At 41.8% G+C, this 11826-nt stretch overlaps 1 protein-coding gene across 5 annotated transcripts in view; it reads left to right on the top strand.

Moving 5' to 3' along the window:
• The first annotated feature begins 6314 nt into the window (after positions 1 to 6314).
• The window catches only part of LOC129722961 (coiled-coil domain-containing protein AGAP005037-like), a 1195377-nt gene continuing 1189865 nt past the window's right edge, over positions 6315 to 11826 (top strand). For all 5 annotated transcript variants that reach the window (XM_055676850.1, XM_055676848.1, XM_055676847.1 and 2 more), the window contains exon 1: positions 6315 to 6530. In XM_055676850.1, coding sequence (XP_055532825.1) covers positions 6446 to 6530 — 85 coding nt within the window. In that variant the 5' untranslated portion in view covers positions 6315 to 6445. The remainder of the gene's footprint in view (positions 6531 to 11826) is intronic.

Here is an 11826-nt window from a genome sequence, read left to right as displayed (position 1 = left end):
TCTCAGGAAGATCAGTCTGCCAATGAATTAGTGACGTAAAGAGATCACGAAACGTAAGCCATTCGTCTATTTTGCCACTGCATTTTGGAAGGGTAATTTAGGGCAACCGCACAATTAACCGCGAATTAGAATCGCAGCCAGTTGATGCAGTTCCTTCTGTCACTCGGTTGTCATGTTGATACTGAGCTACTTGCATCGCCCCGGGGGAATACGCCCGCTCCAATAGGGTGGTTCACCAACAGTATAAAAAACATCATTTCATTATAAATTATTTGAAATCTACTGACTAAAGTTATCATAAACAATCTAAATTTTTATACGCATTATATGAGTATCACCCAGTATGTATGAGTATCACCCAGATGGTCTCGAGGTACGATGCTGGCCTAACAAGCCAGTCGTCGTAGGTTCGAGTCTCGGCTCGGGAGAGACTGTTAGTGTCAGTAAGATCGTAGCGCTAGCCCGCAATTGTCCTGTACACTAATTAGTCGGCTGCGAAGTCTGTGTATAAATAATCAGAAGGTCGAGTTCCGAATCGGCATGTAGCACCAAGGCTTTGCTTTTATATGAGTACAAATCGATTATACCACGATCACTAAATTTTGTGAAAATCGGTCCAGCCATCTCTGGGAAAAGTGGGTGTCTTCAAACAGTCTTTGAAACACGTTTTAAGCATAACTTTTGAACCACGTGTCCAATCATTATAAAATTAATCTACAAATGGTTAAAAAAAACCGTTCTTTTGATACCAATTTGGTTTGAATCGGCTGTGTAGTTTTTAAGATAATAAAGTTTTGTGATTTTCACATTTTGATACATAACCTCGAAACTACAAATCCGATTACAATAAAATTCAACAGGGTCTTATGGGGCAACTAGACCTTTAATTTAGTTTAATGAAAATCGGTCCATCCGTCTCTGAGAAAATCGAGTGGGATTGAGAGAGCGTTACATACATACATATACACACACACACACACAGACACACACACACAGACACCCACACATACATGTCTGTGTATGTGTGTGTGTGTGTCTGTTTGTGTGTGTGTCTGCTTTTACCCATGCTGAGCAACCTTGAGCTGAACAGCTAAAGCCCTTGGTCTCCCCGGGACCGCCGTTTGGCATTACTTCAGGGAGAGGGCCAGTTGTGCTTTTTGCACTTACCTCTATGGGTAGCAGAGCAGCCTATACAGGCCAGTTAGTTAACCGTTAACTAACTGGGGCACATCGATGGTTTCCCGTCGACTGGTGCCCTGCAGAAAACAAATGATCTGCGATGCGGCCTTGATGACCGCATCCCAGATTTCCCTATTCTTGCACATCCCACGCACGATGTTCTCTGGCGTGGTGTCCGTCCCACTTATTGCCAGCATTTCGTACCTTATCCGCTCGAAACGCGGACATGTGAAAAACACAAGCTCCGCGTTTTCTTCCGCACCCGTACATGCGGGGCACATAGGGGACACGGCGTACCCGAACCTATGCAGGTACTGCCTAAAGCAGCCACGGCCTGACAGGATCTTTGTCAGATGGAAGGTTACTTCCCCATGGCGCCCATTAATCCAGCATGCTAACTCTGGAATGAGTCGGAGTGTCCATCTACCTTTTGTAGTGTTGGACCACTCCCGCGGCCACCTGGCCATTGAAGATGACCGTATGGTGTTGCGTATACCCCTCGTGTCGCGTTGGTCGAAGCACTCTACATCCTCCTTGACGATGATGCTGATGGGCATCATGCCAGCCAGGACGCAAACCGCCTCGTACGACACTGTTCGGTATGCGCACGCGACCCTTAGGCACATTAGCCTGTACGTACTCTCGAATTGCCGCGATGGCACGAGGTACTCAACACCTTGGACCACACTGGTTCTCCATACCTGAGTATGGACGTGGTCACGCTAGCAAGGACTTTGCGCCTGCTGCTACGAACCGCTGAGCTGTTTGCCATCATGCGAGATAGCGCTGCCACAGCCATGGAAGCTTTCTTGCAGGTATAATCGACGTGGCTTCCGAACGTGAGCTTGTCGTCGATCATAACCCCCAGAAGCTTCAGCGAGCGTTTTGAGGCGATAGTGCATGCACCAGCACTAATCGATGCCTCCTACTCCGACTTTCTGTTATTTACAACAATAACTTCAGTCTTATGGTGCGCTAGCTCCAGTTTCCTGGAGTGCATCCAGTCTTCCACTACGCGTATTGATAGCGCGGCCTTTAACTCTACCTCTCTAATTGACTCGCCATAGACCTCAAGAGTTATGTCGTCGGCGAAGCCCACGATCACCACCCCTGGAGGGAGTGTTAGTTTTAACACGCCGTCACACATGGCGTTCCACAGTACCGGGCCCAGGATGGAACCTTGCGGTACACCTGCGGTAACCGGAACGCTTTTCTGACCCTCGTTTGTGTTATACACTAGCGCTCGATTCTGAAAGTAGTTACCCAGAATTTTGTACAGCGGCGTCGGCACTCTGAGACTCTGTAGGGCTAAGGCTATGGAGTCCCAGCTGGCACTGTTAAACGCGTTCTTCACGTCAAGCGTGACGATCGCGCAGTAACCAATGCCCCTCATTTTGCGTTGGATTGCAACCTCAGCCGTTCTGGTGACGGAGAAAATTGCATCCACCGTGGACCTACCTTTTCGAAAACCGAACTGGTTGCTTGATAAACCGTTCTCACTTTCTGTATATTTCACCAGTCTATTGAGGATTACCCTCTCAAGCACCTTGCCCGCCGTGTCCAGCAGGCAGGTTGGTCTGTATGCCGATGGGTCACCTGGTGGTTTCCCAACCTTCGGCAACAGCACCAGCCTCTGGCACTTCCACACGTCCGGGAAGAGGCAGTCGTCAAGGCATATTTGCATGACCGCCCTGAACAAACCGGGGGCTTCTTTGATGGCCGTCTTGATGGCCAAGTTCGGGATTCCGTCTGGTCTCGGAGCTTTGCCTACCTTCAGGGAGTTTGCGATCTCGATCAATTCATCTTCTGTCACCCTTACCGCATCGTATGCCTCTGCACGGCTGCCGTGGTGACTCGTCAGCCGGAGGCCAGGGTTTTGGTTCGTGGCTTGGGAAGAGGCCCTGAATGATCGTTTCTAGCGTCGCTGGTGATTATTCGGCCGGGGCTAGCGCACCTCTAGTCTTGGTCATAACGATCCTGTAGGCGTCACCCCACGGGTTCGAATTGGCACTGGCACAGAGTCGTTCGAAACAGGCTCGTTTGCTGGCTCTGATTGCGCTCTTAAGCGTTGCCTTAGCGGATCTGAATGCGGCACCGCGTTCCGCTCTTTGCTCGTCGGAACGTGCGCGTTGCATCTTCCGTCTTGCACGGAGGCATGCACTGCGTAGGCCTGCTATCGTATCGCTCCACCAGTATGTCAGTGGCCTACCCTCTCTAGGCGGACGAGACCTAGGCATCGTGGTGTCGCACGCCCATGACAGCATCGAATTTAGATGGTCCACATCCGGGAGCGGTTCGCCCCCTTCGTGCTTCCATCTAATTGCCTGCCCAAAAGCATCTGCATCGAAATGCAATGTTTTCCAGCCGTAGAAGGATGGAATATTGGCCCTACTCGCTGCTTGCTTCCGCACGGCTACCTCATAGTGGATCGATTGGTGATCGCTATTCGTGTAGCTGTCATCTACCCTCCAGTTCGTGATCAGTCCCGGGCTGCAGAACGTCATATCGATAATCGATTCCGCACCATTTCTACTGTAGGTGCATTTTGTACCAACGTTAGCCAAGTCTAAGTTGAGCGTTGCCAAAGCTTCCAACAAGACCTGGCCCCTCTGGTTTGTACAGCGACTTCCACGGTTGCTTGATGGTCAGTTCCACGGTTGCTTGATCGACCATCTGTGCGAACGTTTCGGTAGACCAACTTGGCGGAGCATAGCAACTGCAGTAGAATACTCCATCCACTTTGGCTATAACGTACCCCTCTCTGAAGGTCGACACAATCTCCTGAACCGGGGACCTGCCTGTCGTGAAAATGGCCGCCTGCCCAGACTTGTCCGATACCCAGTTACCGTTTTCGGTTGGGATGCGGTATGGGTCCGAGACGATGGCCACGCCCGACTACGACTCAGCAGCTGCTTGGTGTAGCAACTGCTGCGCCGCATAGCAGTGGTTCAGGTTTAACTGTATCACCCTCAGGCCTGTGGTTTAGTAGCCGGCCGTGCAGCAGGACACTTGGGGCCTTCCATGGCGTGTTTGGCATCCCTTTTACCGGTGCATACCAGACACTTTGGAGGTGCACCGCAGTCCCGTGCCTTGTGGCCTGCGCCACCGCAGTGGCGGCATAAATTGGACCTGTCGGGCCCTTTGCACGACCAGGATTTATGCCCCCGCTCAAAGCACCTGAAGCAAACGTCAGGCTGTAGGAAGGTGCCCAGAGGGCAGACCGACCAATCCACTTTCAACGTGGCCTTCTTCAGGGCCTTGTTACCCTCCGCTAGTGGGAGCTTTATGGTAGCAACCTGGGTGCCGGCCGGGCCCCTGCGGAGACGAACTGCCTCCGCGGTCACTACCACTCCACACTCTTGCTCGAAAGCTTGTGCTATATCACACTCTTCGGTGATCTCGTCCAGGTTTTTAAGCTGGAGAGTCACTTCAGGAGTGAAGGCTCGGATGTGAACCTCCTCGCCTAGCACTTTCTGGGCCGTCTTTTTATAGGCACAGCCCTTGCCCTTCGCCTCTTTGCGGAGTTCGAGGATCATCTCGCCGGTGCGTGACCGACGAATTGACCTGACATCCGCGCCGAGGTCTTTGAGCTTGGATTCGCCTCTCATGGACTTCAAGACTTCAGCGTACTTAGACGCATCCGTCTTGAAAATGAGCACGTCACCCTTGCTCCGCCTACTCGCCCCTTGCGGCTTCTCATCGCGGTCGCCGCGCTTCGCGCGTCGTTCCCGCTTCTGCCGCTTTTTATTCACCACGGTTGTCCAATCCGTGGCTTCTCCGTTTGTCGGTTCCTTGCTCGGCTGGACTGACGAGCCAGCTTCCTGGCTGTCACCGAACAACCGCCTTCGCTGCGTCCTGGGGGCCGATTCCCCCGGAGAGCCTCTCGCACGTTTGCCAGTCGGTTCAGTTGAACAGACTTTGGCAAACGATGCTGCAGCTGTTCGTGTGTATTTAGACACAGCTGCAGCACTCCCTTTTTTAGGCTGGTTAAGCCTTGCCTCTAGCGCGAGTGCCTTGCTTTCGGCATCGGAATCGACTGCCCAATGCTCGAAACCCCACCACTCCCTAGGCAAGCTCCCGTGTGAGTCTGTGTGTGTGTGTGTGTGTATGTGTGTGTAGTACAGGGGGTATAACTCTCACTTGTTCTTTATTACGTTTAGACATACGACCTTATCGCAAAGTAATATCACAGACAAACAGACGTGCCACTCGATGACGATTTCATCAACCAGAAAAATAACGATTATTTTGAAATTTTGCTTAGTAGCCGATAATGCCCCTAGTGTGGCTATAAGCAAGCGTGCACATTCATTATCAAAGACAAAAACCGGGTGTTAATTTAAGCAAGCGCGCACACCCATTAGCAAAGATAAAAAACGTTTTACGAAAAGAAGTTAATAGGCAATAAGCTCACATGGTGGCGCACAACTGTAACGTTTCGAATAAGAACGAAGATTTTTCAGGATTTTTCTTCGAAGAGGCACGTCTGTTTGTCTGTTGTAGAATTGTTTAAAAATGAATAAAGAGCGTAAAATGAACTTGAACGTTAACAATGCGCATTCGGGTCAAAGTGCGTGATTGCTTGGATTTTTCAATCGCGGCAATATAGATGATCCAGCTCTTCTCACTAATATTTTGAAAAGTGTACGAGTCAACTAGTTGAACAAATATTGAACAAAAATTTGTTACTGTAGCAACTCGAACAGCTGGTACAATTTGGATCTCTTGTGCCTTTAACGCAAGAGGGATAAATTGTACAAAAATTGTTGTAGATCTTACAGTCAGTATCATTGAAATGTATATTGAAAGTACACGGCCGTGCCTAATAAATATTCACAAGCGATTAAATATATCCAAAGAAAGATTAACAGCGGACAATTATGGAAATGTCTGGAAGCTTTATTAAACACTACTAGGCAATTAAAAACCGCGGTCCATAAGAAAAGAAGGTTGTTGATGCGAGGTGCGCACACTTGAAATGGAATGACCCATATATATTTTTATTTAGTCGAGTAGTAAGTAGAGCTTAGAGAATATTTTCATTCGCGCTTATTTTTGATGAAGTTTTGTTATTGTGACATTGGTCATTGTGTAAAAATCATAAAGAAGGAGAGCAAAACTTACAAAATAATTTGAGATACACAAGTTTCTTCCTTTACAGAAAAATAAAAAAAACTGGAAGAATCAAATACCTGGAATAACCAAACACAAACATTTTTGTTTAAATATTTAACCTTTGATAGAAAGTAGTGAATTGTATGAAATCATGTTAATTCGATGGAAGAGTAAAGATAAAAGTGCTTCCGGCTTATCCAGCAACTCTAAAAAGAAAAGAAAGGGTCGCGATGGAGGTAAGATAATATATGAATATTAATTAAATTTTATATCCATCTATCTATCTATCTATCTATCTATCTATCTATCTATCTATCTATCTATCTATCTATCTATCTATCTATATATATATATATATATATATATATATATATATATATATATATATATATATATATATATATATATATATATATATATATATATATATATATATATATATATATATATATATATATATATATATATATATATATATATATATATATATATATATATATATATATATATATATATATATATATATATATATATATATATATATATATATATATATATATATATATATATATATCGGAATATATATAGTTTGCTTGTCTTTCAGTCACGCGCACGACAAACGAAAGTTACTCAAATTGCCTTTTTCCCAAGCAAACTCGGAAGCTGAGGAACACTAAAGTTTGTTATTTTTTTGTGGGTAGCAACGCAAACACTTCTGTTCTGACTACAAGTTACCTTTGCTTTTAGTTCTCCACTCACCTCCTCTCGCCTGGTATGAAACCAGTTGTAAGGAAATCAAAGCTAACTGCGTTTTGACAAATATTCGGCACACGTGTTAAATTAGGACATGGCTATGGGTTCTGATGCAGGTGCAACGACAAAAACCGCCAAAAACGTAATAAAGGGCGGATTTTAAATGCAATTTTAAATGTAAGAAAGACATAGTATCAAAGATATCAAGCATGTAAATGAAATCTAAAGTTAGCCAAACCACTGTCGGTTGATTATGAACGTTATTTTATAGTCACATGTCCAATAAGTTCTGTAATGTCATGGCATTACCATCAAAATTAGGTTGTCAAGTGATGGAATAAGGCAGTACCTGTTGTAGTTCATTGAGGATAGACTATGAAAAAGTCAAGAAAATAATGGGGATTATAAACCTTTTTGCTCGTGAAAATAAGGGAACATACTTAAATGACGTAGCATTTTTCTCATGATTTTTAAGCCCCCCCCCCTCCCTCTTCGTAGCATTTGGTCACAAAAATCAAACCCCCGCTGAAAAAAAACGTAGCATTCGATTACCTCCCCGCCCCCTCTCCGCTTCTGAGAAAACGTACAAAAATATATATATGGTTTTTTTACGCGGACTGCTAATGCTAATTCAAAAACTTTTTCGCGAATTTTCGAAACAACGTGGGTTTGAAACCAGAAACGTTTAAGTGTTTATCTAATAGAAGACTTAGTCCAAAAAAAACCACCGCCCTCCGAAAGATCCGTAATGACCGTCAAAGAGGACAATTTTAAAAACTGGTTCTGATGCGTCTCGGGTTTTTTCAAAGCCCTTCTTGCTGGCTAACTTTACGCGAATTTTTGAATTAACGTGATTTTTTTCTACGCGGATTCTTGAATTTACGCGGTTTTTTTACAAGGATTTTTCAGCGCGTTTTCTTACGTTTTCTTAATAAAAACCTGACTGTAGTAACATACATACATTGTGCCGTGTCAAATAAATGTTGTGAAAAAAAAAACATACATACGAAAAAATACTTAAAAAAAAAAAAACTGTGTCTAATTCAATTTATTTACAACTTATAGACTCGCGACTTCATCTTCTGCTTCAAAGAGCTTGTGTTTTGGTATAAGGAGTAAAGGTGTTTAGACAACTTACACACTTAACTGCGTAATGCTTTCTCGGTAAAGTAAAATGCCGTCCCGTCGGGATGCGGTATATTTTTCCAAATCTGTATCATATTTCCAGTTCGCTTAGTTTTCGTTCTTTCTCTACTCACATACTGTCTGCTTAATGAACTTGCGTGTTAACGGAAAAAGCCGTTGTTAAAAATAGAAATTCAGTTCGAAAAAATTAGCCGTACGGAGCACCTTCCGTAGTTGTGTCGCACTTGCAAGCACGACGCAGACTGACTTCGGTCTCGATCACACAGGTCTATAAGAGTTATCAGCATCAGCTGACTCTTCTGTGTGTGAAGAGACATTCCTTTCAGTCTATAAATAACGCTTGCACAGCAGTGTGTGTAGTTAGGGATGAGCAATAGAATAAGTCGACAGCGGAATGTGATACGATATAGATTGTGGAACAGTACCACCGTCCCCCGTAGTTTAATTGGTCAAAACACCATGCCGGAGACAGGGAGATTGCGGGTTCATGTCCCGTCGGGATGCGGTATATTTTTCCAAATCTGTATCATATTTCCAGTTCGCTTAGTTTTCGTTCTTCCTCTACTCACATACTGTCTGCTTAATGAACCCAAAATACCGAACTACTTGAAAATATTTTAGTTTACCGTTGTTCGGTAAAAAATTTACTGAGAAATCGGAAACTCAACGTATTTACCGCAATATCGTAAATTTGTTTACCGAAAAAATCCATAAAACCGGAAACTTCCGAGTTCAGTAAATATTCGTCGAACAAAAACGCTCTTATCGAGATTCCTGAAAACTGAGCTGTCAGAATAACGCGTGTTTCAGGACACACACTAACAGTTTTTTCGTGTCCGGGTTTAGAAAAAAAGGAGCAGATTTTACGGCTGATTATTATTATAAAAAAAATCGGCAATGATCTGATTGACTAAAATATTGAGTGAGTTCCTATACACTATTTTTTCTCAGAGCTTGTTTTTTTGCTGCAAAGAAAATTCGAAGAAAACGATAAATTCTTTCTTCACTCAATTTCGCAGGTTATCAACTCTCTTCGCAGGATGGAAGTTGCAGAGTGATAGATGTTTGTTTATTTCATGGAAGCAATTAAACTCTCCAGTTTTTAACAATGCTGTATTCAATTGAATCAGTATACTTAGTAATTAATAAATTAATTTGTATATTTAATCGTTTTAATCATATTCCGGGTTATCTAAAAAAAATCGCAAAACACGTGCCTTAGTGAGTTTTACTGAAGTTCTCGTAATAATATGACAGTTCGAATTCCAGAGTAGCTCGGTGAAACATTACCGAAAATCTCGTTAAAGTTTAACAGGGTTTTGATTTTTGCTTTTATAGAATCTCGGTGTTTTGATGTATTACCGAGATTTTTACCGAGATCTCAGTTGTTGAAAACTCGGTAATTTATTTTACCGTACTCGGTGATAATATCTAAGTGTGTAGTATGATCCATGTCTGCAGAGAGCACAGAAACTATTCCGGAAATGAATCGAGTAATTTTCACTATTAAAAGCTACAAAAAAGCAACGATCTTTGTATTCAAAACAGATTGTGTGTTTATAAATCCATGATTGTTTATGTAGCAGAGCTTTTAGAAGATTTCAGTATGGCACAGATGATTTGTGCAATGTTTTAGTGTATTTTTAGCATACATTTTTCCTGCAAAAAAAAATCAGTCTTTAAAAAAAAATGCTACGTCGATTTAACTACAACCCCCCTCCCCCTTGTCACAGCTTGTCACAAAATGATGATATCCCCCCTCCCCCCATAAATGCTACGTCATTTAAGTATGGTCCCTAAGCAGTTTGGTTTTTTTAAAGTGTGTAGCAATTTTTATATGCATTGAAATTGTAATTCTTCAATAGTACAGTTATTCGATAGCAAAAAGTTGTTTGTTTATTAAAAATATCAATTACGACCGAAGACGTTAATAACGAACATTTATAAAAAATTGAAGAAAACCGGCTGTAACTCGCCAAAGCCATTTTATGCAAAACATCATATCGAGTTTCAAGTTTAGCTTATGGCGCGTGACAAGCCGCACTTGAAATCTATCCAACTTTCTCCCTATTACTCAAAGCTCTAACAATTTATAAAAATGTTCTCAAGAAGTTGTAATCAAAGATACAGCAATATAATTTTTTTTTCGATATTTTAAAAAATAGAAAAGACGTTTTACCTACACAAGACATGCTGCACTTATTGTACCCCAAATTAATTTTTTAAGTATACTACGACGTTCAAGATGTACGGAGAAAGGGATAATTATTTTGCTGATACGTGAAAATTTTAGCTATTTCAAAAAAACTTAGAGTATAAGATAAACCCATTCCCGACGACTGACATTAAAACTTAGATTCAAGTTCAACAATTATACTTGAAAATTTTCACGCTGAAATTATTCAGTGAGGTACAGATTGATCTTTAATTTGCAATACAGTTAGTGTTAATTATGTTTATAGTTGATGAGTAATAAGAGTTTGAAGTTCATTTTTGGGGTAAGAACTGATTTCTTTGCGCCGCACAGTGGGGCCGTTTTGAAAAAAGACGGTCAAAAGTCTTTTTTCACAATTCCTTACATTTTAGGGGTTTGGTGTCTTCGGAAGAATTGTTCAGAATACTGATTAGAATTATCTGACGTTTTTATTTATTTGCTTATTAAGCTAGTATTACACTTAGGAAAATTAACTTTAACAATTTTTCGAAAATAATCAAATAATGGAGAAAATGTTTTTAGTTATTGGAGAAAATAGCTGTGCAGTGGATCCGTATAAGAAGCGAGATGCACATTCGTTTTCGAGTAAGCAATTAATCCACGATTTACTGAAAGAAGGATTTTTCGCAGTTTAGATGATTAATTAAGTTTTAAACCAGCGCTGGCCATCTGCATCGAATTGTCGATAGTGTCATAGTTACATCTTAAACTGCAACTCGATAATCCAAAAAAAAATTTCATTTTAGATTAAATACCAACATTTATTATATATATATATATATATATATATATATATATATATATATATATATATATATATATATATATATATATATATATATATATATATATATATATATATATATATATATATATATATATATATATATATATATATATATATATATATATATATATATAAGTTAAAGACGGAACATCCTCAACACCAGTTGTCACTGAATCTAAGCGACCAGAAACCAAGCCACGCGCAAACAACCAGACAGCACAGTCAGCAGGATTGGAGCCCGGAGCCAACAAAGTATTCAACGTGGAACTCGGATTGACGTCGCCAAGTGCTGCATCGTCGTTAGGTCTTAGGTCAGCAGATTTTAGGACAGCAGGTAGTGCAGTCAGGCCTCTGTAAGATAGTCTTTAATCAGTCTCAAGTGAAGTGTGACCGAGTACGGTCAAATAAAAGTTTTTTAAAAACTAAACTAAACCAAATGATCTTTTAAGTGGCGCAGTCGGCGCGGATTGTGATTCGATTTAGAAACCGCAGTTAGTGCATCCACGAGGGAATATCGTGAGATTCGCGTTTTTAATCACAATCAAAATCCGCTAACCTAAATAAGTTCCCCGCGAACGAATATCGTGGACCAAACATAGAAAACCGTAAGTACTTTAGTCTATATTAACAC

This window comes from Wyeomyia smithii, chromosome 2 (genome assembly GCF_029784165.1).
Source record: "Wyeomyia smithii strain HCP4-BCI-WySm-NY-G18 chromosome 2, ASM2978416v1, whole genome shotgun sequence".
In the NCBI taxonomy this organism is placed as follows: Eukaryota; Metazoa; Arthropoda; class Insecta; order Diptera; family Culicidae; genus Wyeomyia; species Wyeomyia smithii.
Note: the sequence above shows the minus strand (reverse complement) of the source record. Positions and strands in the feature narration are given on the sequence as shown.